Genomic DNA, 14,678 nt, shown 5'->3' on the forward strand with positions numbered 1-14,678 from the left:
GTTCGCAACCTGGTCAGATTTCAAGACCGCTATCACCAATGTTTTTGGCCGCCCTGCTGTTCGTAAGCTGCAAGCCGAGCAGCGCTTACGCGAACGCGCTCAGCAGGCCGGTGAATCATTCACCAGTTACATTGAAGATGTCCTGGACCTGTGCAAGAAATCCAACGACAGCATGTCCGAATCGGAAAAGATCCGGAACGTCATGAAGGGCATTGACGATGATGCCTTTACGATGCTGCTTGCCAAAAACCCAGGCACAGTAGCTGAGGTCATCACGCTGTGCCAGAGCTACGAGGAGCTCTGCCGGCAGCGTTCAATGACCCGTTGCTCCACACCACGAGATGCAGGGCTTGCTGGCTTGGAGGCGAAATGTGATCAGGTGGCGCTGCTGGCAGACCTCAAGTCCTTCATACGTGAGGAAATCGTGCACCAGTTCTCTCTCCTTCCCTTTGCCCACCCACGGGCTGTTCAACAATCGGCAACTACCATCCACCCACCCATCCACCCATTTGCCGAGCGATTGAGCAGGAAAATAGCGGAGGTCATGCCTGCGTACCACCCACAACAACTTCCGGCCCCTGCGCCCCCAAGTTACGCCCAAGTGGTCGCAAGGCCGCCTTCAGTCGTTCAAGCGCCTGCACCACTGACTTACGCCGAAGCTGCTGCACGACCTCCGTCCTTTGTAGTGGGTACGCCGGCTGCGTATGTTGGCGCAACCCTTCAGCCTCATTTTCAGCCCACCATGCACCCTTTCCAGCCAGCGTTCTGGGCGAGACCCACCCCGGCAAACCGATGGCGCACACCCGACAACCAGCCCATCTGCTTTGCTTGCGGTTATGCCGGTCACGTAGCCCGTTATTGCTCTCGACTACAGCCGGCTCCCATTTCTTCTCCTGTTGCTGGCCACCTTAGCCGTTCGTATAATGACGAACTGCCGTCTGTGCCACTGTCTCGCCCAGGTCCGTCTGCTCGAAGGTCGCCGTCTCCACAACGTCGGTCTCTGTCCCCCATGCGGCTAAGTTCGGCTGCTCATGAGCGGGAAAACTAGTCGTCGCAGTCCCAGAAGCAAGGACTGCAACGCTATCGCATTGTGAAAGTCCTCAGAGCCGCGCATCTAATGTCATTGACGTGCTTGTGGACGGTGTTCATGCATCTGCTCTTATTGACACTGGAGCTGTGGTATCAGTTATGAGCGAAAACCTTTGTCGCTTGCTTCCAAAAGTGACGACGCCGATTTCTAGGTTGTCCCTTCGTACCGCTAGCTCATATAGTATTCATCCTACAGCAGGCTGTACAGCTCGCGTTGTCGTTCAGGACGTTCTGTATGTCGCCCAATTCATCATCATTCCTGCATGCTCTCATGACGTCATCCTCGGATGGGATTTTCTCTCCTGCAACGACGCCGTCATTCATTGTGCCGCCGACGAAATTGAACTCTCGCCCTTCTCGCATTTGACGCCAGAAGACGGTCCCTCGACACTGAGCAAGATTCTCGTGAAAGACGATACTATAGTGCCTCCAAGCTCGACGATGGGTGTATCGGTCTACTGCACTGGTCTCTCCGACACAATCGCACTCGTTTCGCCATCCGACTGTGCTTCCAGAAGGAAAGGGTTGCTAGTACCTTTCGCGACCGTGCAAATCACCCAGGGCAACGCCGCTATTTTCGTGACCAACCCATCTCCATACACTGTTACCTTGGTTCGAGGGGAATGTCTCGGCAGAGTGGAACCAGTCAACGACGCACAAGTCCTGGACGTACCCGAAGACGCACGTTGTCCCGATTCGCGTACCATCAGTGCTGTTTCTACTTCTGACCCATCATCTCCTGATGTATTTGGCCCATACATTGATGACAACCTTACGTCAGTACAGCGTTCCTAGCTTCTAGACCTGTTGCAAGATTACCGTTCTTCTTTCGATGTCGGGCGAAGTTCTCTCGGTCGTGCGTCCACTGTTACGCATCGTATCGACACTGGTGCCCATCCACCATAACGGCAACGTCCATACCGGGTGTCGCCTGCTGAACGCCGGGAAATTAACGAGCCGGTAGACGATATGCTCCGACGTGACGTCATTCGGCCCTCGGACAGTCCATGGGCGTCTCCTGTTGTTCTTGTTGCGAATAAAGATGGTTCTGTGCGGTTCTGTGTGGAATACAGACGGCTCAATAAGATCACTCGCAAGGATGTCTACCCACTGCCGCGCATCGACGACGCAATTGACAGCCTTCACGGAGCCCAATTTTTTTCTTCTCTGGATCTGCGCTCGGGGTACTGGCAAGTACCCCTGGCTGATGACGCTCGACCGACGACTGCCTTCATCACATTTAACGGCTTGTACGAATTCAACGTCATGCCGTTTGGTCTGTGTAATGCACCTGCGACATTTGAGCGCATGATGGACACCGTTCTGCGCAACTTGAAATGGCACACGTGCTTGTGTTACCTTGATGACGTTGTTGTCTTCGCTCCAGATTTCTCTACGCATCTCCAACGTCTAAAAGAAGTTTTCGCACGTGTGAGCAATGCCGGCTTGCAACTAAATCTAAAGAAGTGCTGCTTTGCAGCATGCCAACTCACCATCCTAGGGTACGTCGTGTCCAAGGATGGCATTCTTCCTGACCCAGCCAAGCTTCGGGCCGTGGCCGAATTCCCAAAACCTGTGTTTGTCAAAGAACTGCGTAGTTTCGTGGGCCTGTGCTCATACTTCCGACGCTTCATACGAAACTTTGCTACGATTATATTACCGCTGACGAAGCCCCTTGGAAGTAACGGGCCCCTCAAATCGTGGTCGTCTGAGTGCGACGACGCGTTCGCGAAGCTCCGCCATTTGCTGACGTCTCCTCCAATTCTACGCCACTAAGACCCCGACGGAGGTGCACCCAGACGCCTGCGGTGTAGGCCTCCGCGCTGTCCTGGCGCAGCGCAAACCCGGGTTTCCTGATTATGTCGTGGCATATGCAAGCCGTACGCTCATGAGAGCCGAGACAAACTACACCATCACGGAAAAAGAGTGCCTGGCAATCGCCTGGGCGCTTACAAAGTTTCGACCTTATTTGTATGGTCGCCCATTCGATGTCGTCACCTACCATCATGCACTATGCTGGCTGTCATCATTGAAGGATCCCTCAGGCCGCCTCCCCCGTTGGGCTCTTCGCTTACAAGACTACGACATCCGCGTGCTCTACCGCAACGGACGCCAGCATGCTGACGCCGACGCCCTCTCGCGCTCCCCTCTGCCTGAAGCTGACGTGCTCTGCTCAGTATCCTCGGTTGCTGTTCCTGCCATTGATGTTGACATCATCGCTACCGAACAGTGAAAGGATAATTGAATCGCCCAACTGATCGACTTGCTCTCTGATCCGTCCGCAACGCCATCCACGCGTGCCTTGCGTCGTCGAGCTCACCATTTCACCATTCGTGACGGTCTCCTACATCGACGCAATTATGACGCCGATGGCCGGCAGTGGCTACTCGTGATACCCCGCAATCTGCGGTCGGAGATATGTGAATCCTTTCATTCTGATCCACAGTGCACACACTCTGGGGTATTCAAAACCTACCATCGCATTAGCAATGCTACTTCTGGCGCGGGATGTACCGCTACGTCTAGCAGTTTGCTCCTGTCTCGCTTGCCAATGCCGCAAACCGTCCGCACACATGTCACCAGCCGGTCTGCAACCGTTACCTTGCCCTGACCGTCCGTTTAGGCGCATAGGTATCGATTTGTATGGACCACTCCCTCTGACGTCCACTGGCAACCGCTGGGCCATCGTCGCCGTAGATCATTTAACGCGATACGCCGAAACCGCCGCTCTCCCTGCGGCTACTGCACGTGATGTTGCGTCCTTCCTACTGCATCGATTCAAACTGCGCCACGGTCCACCCCTGGAGCTTCTCAGCGATCAAGGCCGTGTCTTCTTGTCAGAAGTCGACGACGCCATTCTCACTGAGTGCCATGTCCACCGCAAAACTACTGCTTACCACCCGCAGACGAATGGTCTGACCGAACGCTTTAACCGCACCCTCGGCAACATGCTGTCGATGTACGTCGCCGCTAACCACACGAATTGGGATACTATACGGCCCTTCGTCACCTACGCCTATCACGTTGTTCAATCCCCTCAGAGCACGACCGGTTTTTCACCTTTCTTCTTGCTGTATGGAAGGCACCCGTCACACACCATTGACACGATACTCCCGTACACGCCGGATCCATCTGAGTGTACACCTATTTTCGAGACCGCCAGGCTTGCTGAAGAGTGTCGCGAGCTTGCCAAGACTTTTACGACGCATGAGCAAGAGCGGCAGAAGAGTATTCGTGATGGTTCCGCCACTTCTGAGCCCACGTTTCTTCCTGGTTCCCTTGCATGGCTCTCAATCCCCACCTCTGTAGCTTACCTTTCTTCCAAACTACTCCCGAAATATGAAGCTCCCTACCGTGTGATCGAGCGCACATTTCCAGTCAACTATCTTATCGAGCCAATTGAACAATCTTCGGACATGCGCCACCGCGGGCGCGACATAGTGAACGTGGAGCGCCTGAAGGCTTACTATGACCCGCTCATAGTGACAAGCTGTTAGGTCGCCAGGCGGCTCCCTCTTCGACCCCGGGGTAATTGTAGAGAAGCCGCCGAACACTGGAATGAGTCGAACTCTCAAGTGCTTTCTAGTGGGTCTACCCAAAAAGAACGCCGCTCGCGCGGAGAGTCCGTGCTTTTACTGTCGCCATTGGGTATACTCGCTCTGTGCCGGCTAATAAACACCATAACAATAATGAATTCTCAGAAATTAGGTAGTATTTTCGTGCCAGATGCACTTTGTTACAACAGTTCGAGTTGGCTGTATGTCTTATGCTGCCCAAAGTCAGAATGGGTTGCCAGTGGTGCGAGCATTGGTGCTGTATGTGTGTGCGTGTGTGTGTGTTTAAGTTGCTGCTGCAGTGTCAATTGCAACGATCCCGGCATCATCTTTTCACCAGGGGCATCATGGAGCAGCTAACCTTGATGAAGATGGACATGGCCAACTTTAGTATCAAGCTGGCCAGGCCACTCATCCAGTCTCACTCCGTCGCTTACGAGCAAGAACAGTTCAAAAAGTACGTTGAGGCGCAGGCGGCCGTCAACCCTTCGACAGACCCACTCGCACACACGAAGCTGTGGCTGAGGCGCAGCTACGAACATCTCCGCAACCTCAGCGACCAGCACAGCCCGGACCCCATTAACGGGCCCGGTTGCAAGGGCCCGGGATTCGCGAGTGTTCTGGCGGGCGCTTACATGGAGCTGCTGTCTTGGCCCAACGACGAGCCTTACCCAGAGGTGAGGCCCTGCATAGGCATATAGGCATACGCCAATAAGCCCCCTCCTCCCCTCCTTCAGCCACCCAAGGGGTGAAAATGGCTGATTGGGTGAGTTGGTGATTCAATATACTTAAAATACGAGTGTGTAGCTTAAACAAGGACTTCGAAAAACGAGAACAAGCGCATGTCCTTGTCATAAACTTTGACAGCACCTTGAGGAGTAAAAATGAAATACATTGCTCTCTGAAAGTGTGATAGACTAGACACACCAAGTTTCAGAAAATTTAATCGAGTGGGTGCTGACAAATTGCGAGAAACAGACTTTGAAGTCTTTAATGTCACGTGCTTGATTTCGACAGGAAGTTTTAAATTGAGACTTTCACCTTGGCTTTGTCCTGTAATAATGAACTTACAAATGGTGAAATTAGCATTGGAGTTGTCGTTAAACAATAGATCACCCTGAACCAATTCATTGTATCAAATTAGTGTCCCCTTATATAGCATGTGAATAAGTGACAGTGTATTAGTGAATATGAATGGTAGTGAACAAGTGTCGGGGAACTTGATTGGTGTGAACGTAAACATGAGTCAGTGTTCGCGAACCTGAATGGTCCAAGCATTGGAGGAGTGATTGCTGGCTGTAAACCATCTGCATCAAATGGAACCCGAACAGCAGCAAGCATACGCTAAGGGAAAGAGCACGCAGTCCGGTTATCACCATGGACAGGCTCTCACAATACATTGTGCTGACCTGATACACATGCCTGTCAGTGGTGATCACGGGAGAGCAAACACCATAGCCTCGCGTGTGCTTGCCACTGTTTGGGTTTCATTTGATGTCGAAAGTACATGACTGAAGTACATGATGCGTGCATGACTTTTTCTTGCTAGTTGTGTCCACTGGTGTCTAAGAATTGAGCGTTGGACGAATCGATTCTTCCGCACTATTAACTTGTCTTCATTTAAGTTCATTTTGCAGTTTACTGTTGCATATGATCACTTTGCCGAAAGCGCTGCCTTGTCTGACGAGTCGCTGCCCGCGAGCCAGGTCTAGAGCATTTTTTTTTTCCTAATGAACGTAACAAAAAAAGAGTTGCCACTATATTTCTAGCCTGAGATTTGATTTTATTGATGCAAAAACAGAGCATGAAGGACATCAGAACAGATGGATGTTTATTACTAGTTAATGATTTCATTACATTTAATTACCATGACATGCATAAATATTGTGTACAAAAAGATGTAGTAATAAACGTGCGCAAGCTGCTCTGGCAGAGAAGTAGAAGCTGGAATCCAGAAACGGCGTTCAGTCTGGTTTTTTTGCCGATTGATAGTTTCATTTTAAAATTGTAATATGACATTATTTCTGTTGACATAAAACATCAAGTGCCTCAAAATGACTTTGCACTCAAACCTCATTATAAGAGTCGCATCTGCCATGAAATGACTTCGTTATATCTGAAAATTTGTTGCAAACATACAATCTTAACACTGTATCTATGAGAAAGCTACTTTTCATTTACTTCTTAATAACCAATAACTCGTTATATTCGAGTTTGCTTTGTCAAGGTCTGAGTGTAAATGTGGCGCATTTGTGGACAGTTGTTCATAGGTAGCATCTGAAAGAGTTAAGTTTACATGCATGTGAGGTGAGGGTCAGAGCGTGAGCACAAGTGTCTCTGTTATATTTTCCTAACCTGTGGTTCAAACCCTGCCCGTCTCCTCTTTGGATTCGCACGAAGACTCTGCATCTGGACGGGGCACGCTACAGGGCCCTCAAGAACATGGTGCACCTGGCCGCCCTGGTTGCCAGTATCCTGAGCATCACTTATCGGCTAGGGGGTGCCGCGCTACAGGGCATCTCGGACTTCAAGGACGACCTCAAGAGCCACACGCAGCTTCTGCTAGATGGCTCGCTCGACTGCAGGCACGTACGATCAGGTGTTTTAGCTCCTTTCCACACACTAGGGTAGTTTGTCCTCTAGTTTGTCTACCATCGTTGCCAATCAGTACGCTCAAACCTCATTATAGCAATGTTGAACTTTGCACAAAAATAAGTTTGTTATATCCGAAAATTCGTTATAAAGATATATTCCTATTACTGTATCTATTGCAAGACTATTTTTCATTTACTATGTTATAACCGATAATTCGTTATATTTGTGTTAGCTAAATCGAGGTTCTAGTGTTTACCATAAAATCCCGAGTAACCACAGCCCCTATGGTGAAAGATAATAAAGATAAAGATAAGAGGTGAGGGTGAGTTTTGATGAGAGCTCCTTTTGTCGAGCAGTGAGGAGGAGCTGAGGGAGACCCTGAAGAACGTGGCCAGTCAGGTGATCAAAGAGGTGCAGGAGTGCTTGCAGAAACACGGCTTCAACCAGCTTCAGATCAGCCAGGAGCGGGTGCTGTACGACCAAATTGTGGTCATGAGCTCCCCTGACCACCACGTCCGGAAGCTGCTCTGTGAGTGGCCTGCCGCAATGTTTCGTTGGCTGGTTAGCATTTCCCACGCGACAGCATGCTTTTGTGTTCCGCCTCTTCACGCAAAGCGACTGCTCCCTCTCCTCGCACATTATGAAGAGCGGCAGCAGTTGCTTTGGCGGCTGAGAAAGCCTTTGCTCCGGCCGCACGACGTGTGCATACTGTTATGCTCCGAATGGCACGCGTTAACCGCTGTAATGCGTGCCGTTCGCACACACAGTGAAAGCCGACAAAAATGCTTTTTTGTGTGCTTGCATTGTTCCCTCTGTTCCTCGTGCATGAGAGACCTCATAAATTGAGTAGAAATCGGAAGGCGTTTGATTTGTATTCAAAGCTGAACGGGCACCCCCCCCCCCCTCTCTCCTTTAACCACACCACTCTATGGCTGTTCCATTCGCAGTGATGCGTGTGCTGGACTTCATCAAGGTGGCCATCTCTTCCGGGTCAGTGCGGCCCACCCAGATTCCTCCGGGCCTGTCGGCTCTAGAGAAAGAGCTGACCTCCATTACAGGCCAGTTTCTGCGGCTCGTGACGCACAACAGGGCAGTGTTTGGAGAGATGTATGGCGACATCGTCGCAGAGCTCCGGAAGTAGGCTTAAGAGACAGTCTTCGACCAGTTTGCGAGAAAATGGGATCGTGTGAAACCAGTGTGAAATTTTTTTTTTTGCCGTGACAAGGGAGAGAGGTGTTCCCTTTTGTTTAGCGGGTGTGCTTTATGTTTTTGGACCTCGGTGATCGACCGTGGGATGCTTCATGCAACATCCGGCTAATGGTTTGACAAATTTGTGCTATTCCGCTGATGTTCGTCACGGACTGAAGAGTAGCCCCGAATGTGGTACAAAAGATTGTGTATTGTAGAAGGTGTCGTGAGTGGCAAAGCTCGCATTTGTGCGCCACAATCAGCAATGCAGTTGAGACGACTGGACAGTATGGCGAGTCTCTAAATCCAGTAGGCTTGAGCGGCAATGATTTCACCACGTGCGATTAAAAGCAGTGGGCCAATCTCGACACAAGTGATTGTCAGTTTACTCTCCTATGCTAAATAGTGTGCTTGATGAATTATTAGAATGTTGCCTGTTATGATTTTACATGTTTTATATTTAACGCTGATCTTTTTAATGTTTTTTCAAAAAAATATAGAGCATGATCCAACTGCCTGTGTGTGCTTATGCTCTGCTGATGTTCCTGTGAGGTTTCATATCCTCTTTTGCTTAAGATCTGGTATCTTTAACCCAAAGACTCGTTTTTTTTAACTGTTAGTATGTAAAAAATAAGTGAAAATTCTGTGCAACCGCTCAAGAAGCAATGTAAATTTTTCCCCTCACTTTAGAGGATGTGCAAATCCAAGCAAGCTGTTATCGTCATCTTCAATGCAGTCTGAAAACATATGCTCCCTGAATAGTGTATTGCTTTGCACAACCCTCCGAGACAAAATGGGTATGTTCGGGGTCCCTTCGTGCAACACAATATTAATCATTGTCTATCTCGCATCTTTTCCCTTGTATTATTACTGCGCATTTGTCACTTCCTGGCCACAAATGATGTGCACTGCTATCAGTGTGGTGTCGAATTCTTGAAATGAATGTCGCAGCAGTCTTTTTTTTTTTTGTTTAAATCATGTGCATGTGAGCATTCAAAGTTGTTTGTTGCTGCTTTTCTATGAATGAAAGGACAGGCAGCTAAAAAAAGCTGACACTAAATCTCGTATGCCCTGTAGCATATTCGACCAAAGTCATTGACTTCGTTCTGTCTTAGCTGTGACTGCCTGGCTTTCAGATGTTGTGACTGTTGTGACATAGCTTTTCTGTTACTTTATTTCCTTACCTACATCACTGCTCATCTTTTACGAGCGAGTTATAGTATGACGTACGTAATGTTTGTACCAGCATTGCATATGTAAGAATAGCATGTTTCAAATGTGGCAGGGGCTGAGAACTTTCACTCAGATGCACTAAGTAAGAAGCGGCCTTACAAATGCTTTGCGAGCTGTATTAAAACATGCTACTGTCCTAAATGGTGTTTACTTCGATGTAAAATTTTATAGATACTGTTTGGCAGCTACAACTGAGCATAACAAAGTCACATAAGTGGCTCAGGGCCCTTGTAAATAAGGTGAAACATAATTATGTGCTTTAATATTCATAGTTTGCCTGAGGGAAAAATATTTTTGTGCACTCCATCGCATGTTTATGAAGGCAATGTTCATGCTACGTGTTTTGGCTGCATATTTAATCTTTGAGAGCATGAAATACACACAATATTTACATACCTGAATGTGTTTATGCTAAAGCAAGCTTTGATAGTAACTTATCCTTGTGTTTACCTCATGTAGAAATTAAATGCAAGTCATTGTGCTGTGGTATAGCTATAATCACAACATTAATTTTGAAAGCTTGACACTTATGTTATTGCTTGTTGTTGGTACATTTGAAAGTCTACTGAAGTTATTACCTTTCATTTTGGTGCAGATTTGATGGTTGTGAATGCTAGCACTTGCAAAGATGTATGTGTTGCCTGTCCTGTGATGCTGTAAAACAAAAAAGTTGAAGAAAAAAAGTTAGAACATTAGTACTGTCAAATCCTAACACTGGGAACAGAATTCACGGGGTGTAGAATCATGGTGATTTCGGGCTGACCACTGTTTGAGCTGCGACTGGATTAGCAGTGTTTTCGGGCTGTTTCTGGTGCACGTTGTGATGTACTGGTTGCTATACATTTCTGATCTATAGAATTCTCACCTGTAATTGTGCGTTTGGGAAACCTGTGTGATTGTACCTTCCATAGTCGCCGTGACATTAGAAAACACAGTCGTCAGAGGGCTTTAGTGTTGTGTTGGATGTGTATATATGGACATGTGGAATGCAATATCATGGATATGGGAGGCAGCAGGAACGCCTGTGGTGTTTATGGATGCCCTGGCCAACTGTGGAATGCAATAGGGATATTCTTGTGTTTCTACCTTTTCATTCGAAGTGTGAAATATTAAAGAGGCGTTCTTTGTTGGCACAATTGTCGCAAACATTTATTTGTAGTAAAAGTTGGGGATAATATTGTTTATCGCATCCATGAAGCTTACTTCCACTTACCTTGAATGAACACAGAGCCAGAAATGCTCATTGTCAACACGTGGCTAATGTTTGTGTTGTCTAGTATTCTGGCAAGTAGTGTAGTCTTTGGTGGAGCCCCGTCAGTTCTGTCATAAACGAGACTGATACAGAACACACCGAATTCCGCTATAACTGAGGCTGATTGATACGGAATGTATGGAAATTAATCATACCTAAAGTTGATGCGAAACATGTGGAATTCCTGCGTAGACGGGATTCAATAATTGATGTGGGACACTCGGAATTTCATCATACATGACCTTGATGCAGACCAGGTGGAATGTCGTCGGTTATGTGATAGAGTGACATGACAAGTTATAAACGAGTGCTATAATGCTGTCTGCTTTCACTACAGTTTGATAATTTCTTTTAACTCTGGCAGGTTCAGATGACACAATCAGTGATAAACTCTAAGATCAGTCTTACGTATGTACTGAAATATCTGGAGGAAAACAAAAGCCTACTTTACCATATTTTTTTGTGAATAAATAATTATAACTGTATATGAAGCTGTGCACTGTAGTAAATGTGTGTGCGTACGTCGCCTTAGCTTGATCTCTAGTATCTGTTCACTGCCTCTATCTAGTTGTGTAGAAATATTGCTGCTGGCTCTAAGAGTGCCACATTCTCTATGATGTGTCTATTGATCTAGTATGCAGCGAGCTGCGTGTTTCTCGCTTGTCGCTACACAAGTTCTATATATAGATATAAACTGAATGGGCATGTATCGATTTGGTACTAATCTATCTTCTTAGCCCTCAGTTTTCTTTTTCAACTTATTAAATGCTGCTTGTGAAGCATGTTCAGAATTGAAATAATGAATAGGTTTTGTTTATGTGTCCTTATCGTAAATGTACTTTCATTGACGTACTTACCAACATTGTCATATACGCAATAATCTGTGCAAATTGAAAAAGAAACGAAAAGCCTTCAGTATATGTAGCAGCTGTGATGTTAGAAAGGTTGTGGCTGACGAACCACTGCCGTGCCTAGCGTATACATTGTGTGCTTGAAGTATGTTGACCTGTGAACACTGTCACAGTAATCCTTCCTGCTGTAATACACCATGCTTAAAATCGATTCAGCGGTCGAGGCATCTTAGTTTTATTACCCTGACGACAGGGAAAACTTTGTCACGAACTCCTAGATGCTGCAATCATTGTAAGATGTGAGATTCTCTAGCTTTAAAACCCCTTGTTTGAAGCACATGTAGTGGCTCGAATCTGCCTCTACATTACGTGTATTTATACTCTAATACAACTTAAGCCCGGGGAGGGCACATCTGGATGACCAAAGCGCAGCAGCCAATTATCTCCGCGATTAAAGAAATTGTTCTGTGGATACACTTGGCAATGCTTTCCGAAGGCAGGGTTACAGGCAGCTGGAATCTTGTATGAAATTCCGCATACTTCTATGAAGTTTTAACCGACCATAGTTTATTTTTTTATTTATTGCCCAGTTACGACTTTTTGCGCAGAAAGTTGCCCTTATTTGAAACGCCTGAGTAGCTCTGTGAAGCCTCCCAGGAAGGCAGTTTTGAGTTTTTCAAACTAGAGGATTTTAGAAATAGCAAGTTCGAGCAGCGTCTTAGCACTCCGGCAAAGTACGATCAGTGATGGGGAACATAAGAGCTACTTGGGCTCCTTTATTTTCGGGCTGATAAGCGCCTGTCAACTTTGGGTCGTGTTATATTTCTAGAACCCTCTAGTTTTGTCTATTTGCAAATCGAGCTTCGTCTAGTCTCCTCTAGAAGGTGCCAGTACGTGGTGCTCTTTAGGAAGGTGATCGATATTTTTACTGATGTATTTTTTTGTGCTAACCATTCTTGTCTGAATGTATGCAGTCTACACATCTTGCATTTTTGTTCATTCACCGTGCGAGGTTTTTTGTGTCCCTGAAGAAGCAAGGCCTGTTGTTTAATAAAATATGTCTGCTGTATTGATGAAACTTGTCTTTCGTCATTGTGTGAATGGTTCTATTAAACCTCATCTAGTGTTTCAAAAAACTACTGGCCTAAACAAAACAGATGGGCACGAGAGAAAAGACATATGTGCTTGCGTTGTTTCTGTTGTGTATGCGCAACTTAAGTGACTGTACAAAAAGTCCAATATGGCTGTCAATCCGGTGATCACTGACATGCCACAGAGTCAGCGTTGCAAGCGTGTCTGTTATCACTGGTTGCTGCCAGCTAGGATAATTTTTCACATACCGAGTTTCAAAGTAGGGGAGCTGCTCGTGCATGAGTGTGCTTAACAACCTGCATGATTCTGCATATGGATGAGCCGGGGTAGCAGCAGGATTGTTGTTGTTTAGCTGTACTGAGCTGCCACATCTGCCTCTTTGATGATACTTCTTAATGATCTTAATGACGATTGTGGATAGTTCCGGAACATGTACCTGTCAGTGTAGCAAAGTCCTGTGAATGTTACAGGCATGTGTGCATACAGATCTAGTTACTACTTCTTAACTGCATAGAACTGTGGTCTGTTGGTTGGGATAGTTGATATCACATTTTGTGAATGGGAAAAAACTACCAAAAAGATGACTGTGCTTGCCTTGTGTTTCCTTTCTTTTGACAATTTTCTCTCTCTGGCGCCGTTTTCACTACGAGATTTCTCGTGGCCTAGAAATCTCGTAGAATATAGTGCCCTATTTCATTGAACTAAGACCTTTCCTTATTTAAGAATACAGAAAGAAAAGGAACCTATGTGCATGGGCGTTGGCAGGGCGGTGCAAAAGCTAGGGGAACTTGCCACCCTCTAGCCACACCAGCCACCCCTCCTGCCTCAGCCGCGATGCAACATGGGCTTACAGCCCCCCCCCCCTCCCCCCCCCCCCGACAAAATTCTGCCGACAGCCATGACTCGGTGTACGACTGCGTCCCTAGTGCACTGTCAGTCTGCAAAGCTTGAGCTAAAGCATTTGCGCGCGAGTTCAAAGGGCCCACTCTACGTCGGATTCGCGCCAAAATGATTTTTTTAGGAGGCGCTAGTAGGGCTTCTTTTTCAGTGAAACTGGATAAATTTGATCAAAATGATTGTCTAATTTTTAAAAGTTAGTCAACGAATTCCTCGAAGGCTCAGCGTGGCAGAAAACGACGCGCGAGGAGTAGATCAAGGGAGTCGAGCATGCCACGTGGTCGGCTTGCAATTTTCCCGCGCAGTGTTTGAATAATTTAGCCTCGTCCCGGGCGGTCTACAACGGTTGCGTTTTTCGCGTATTTCAATACAAATATCCACCAAAATGTAAAATAATTAAAAACACATTACGCTGTTGTATTCTAGAAGCGAACTGCAGGAACGACAATTGTATTGCAGCCACTGTACGTCGCAAACGCAGTGTATGCTGCAATCAGATAACCTGGGTTCTGGACTGCGCGCGCTTTTATGCCTTTGTGCGCTTGTTTGTGTTTGTGTGGACGGTGCGGCAACGCGTGGGCTAGCAAAGCGCTGGTAGAAACACCTTTTCTTCCGTATCCGCATATTTCATTCTACTACGCTTACCGAAGCAAAGACGACATGGCTGAAGACCTTCCGTACATGGCCGAATACGCCAAGAGCGGCCGCGCGTCTTGCAAGGGTTGCAAGTCCAAGATCGACAACGCCGAGCTTCGCCTTGCTGTTATGGTGCAGGTGAGGTAGTCTACCGGCGTTTTTACGTAAAGAACCCACCTACCGCGGCGTCTTGACAAGATTTCGATCCCTTCTGAGGCTCCTAAATAGAGCTGTGAGAGCCTTGTTATAAGCTGCCAACCGCGCTTTCATTTTTCTATGCGGATGCGGCGA

At 47.2% G+C, this 14,678-nt stretch overlaps 2 protein-coding genes across 5 annotated transcripts in view; both read left to right on the top strand.

The window, feature by feature from the left end:
• The window catches only part of LOC119164196 (T-complex protein 11-like protein 1), a 42,584-nt gene extending 33,831 nt beyond the window's left edge, over positions 1 to 8,753 (top strand). For 3 of the 4 annotated variants that reach the window (XM_075871195.1, XM_075871198.1, XM_075871196.1), the window contains 4 exons: positions 4,984 to 5,320; positions 7,044 to 7,232; positions 7,599 to 7,767; positions 8,186 to 8,753. In XM_075871195.1, the coding sequence (XP_075727310.1) occupies positions 4,984 to 5,320; positions 7,044 to 7,232; positions 7,599 to 7,767; positions 8,186 to 8,379 (889 nt within the window). In that variant the 3' untranslated portion in view covers positions 8,380 to 8,753. Of the gene's footprint in view, positions 1 to 4,983; positions 5,321 to 7,043; positions 7,233 to 7,594; positions 7,768 to 8,185 lie in introns of all 4 variants that reach the window. The other variant, XM_037416327.2, reaches the window with a different exon arrangement.
• A 5,455-nt stretch (positions 8,754 to 14,208) lies between these two features.
• The window catches only part of Parp1 (Poly-(ADP-ribose) polymerase), a 45,909-nt gene continuing 45,439 nt past the window's right edge, over positions 14,209 to 14,678 (top strand). The window contains exon 1 of the mRNA XM_037416330.2: positions 14,209 to 14,525. Coding sequence (XP_037272227.2) covers positions 14,280 to 14,525 — 246 coding nt within the window. The 5' untranslated portion in view covers positions 14,209 to 14,279. The remainder of the gene's footprint in view (positions 14,526 to 14,678) is intronic.

This window comes from Rhipicephalus microplus, chromosome 8 (assembly GCF_043290135.1).
Source record: "Rhipicephalus microplus isolate Deutch F79 chromosome 8, USDA_Rmic, whole genome shotgun sequence".
Taxonomy (NCBI): domain Eukaryota; kingdom Metazoa; phylum Arthropoda; class Arachnida; order Ixodida; family Ixodidae; genus Rhipicephalus; species Rhipicephalus microplus.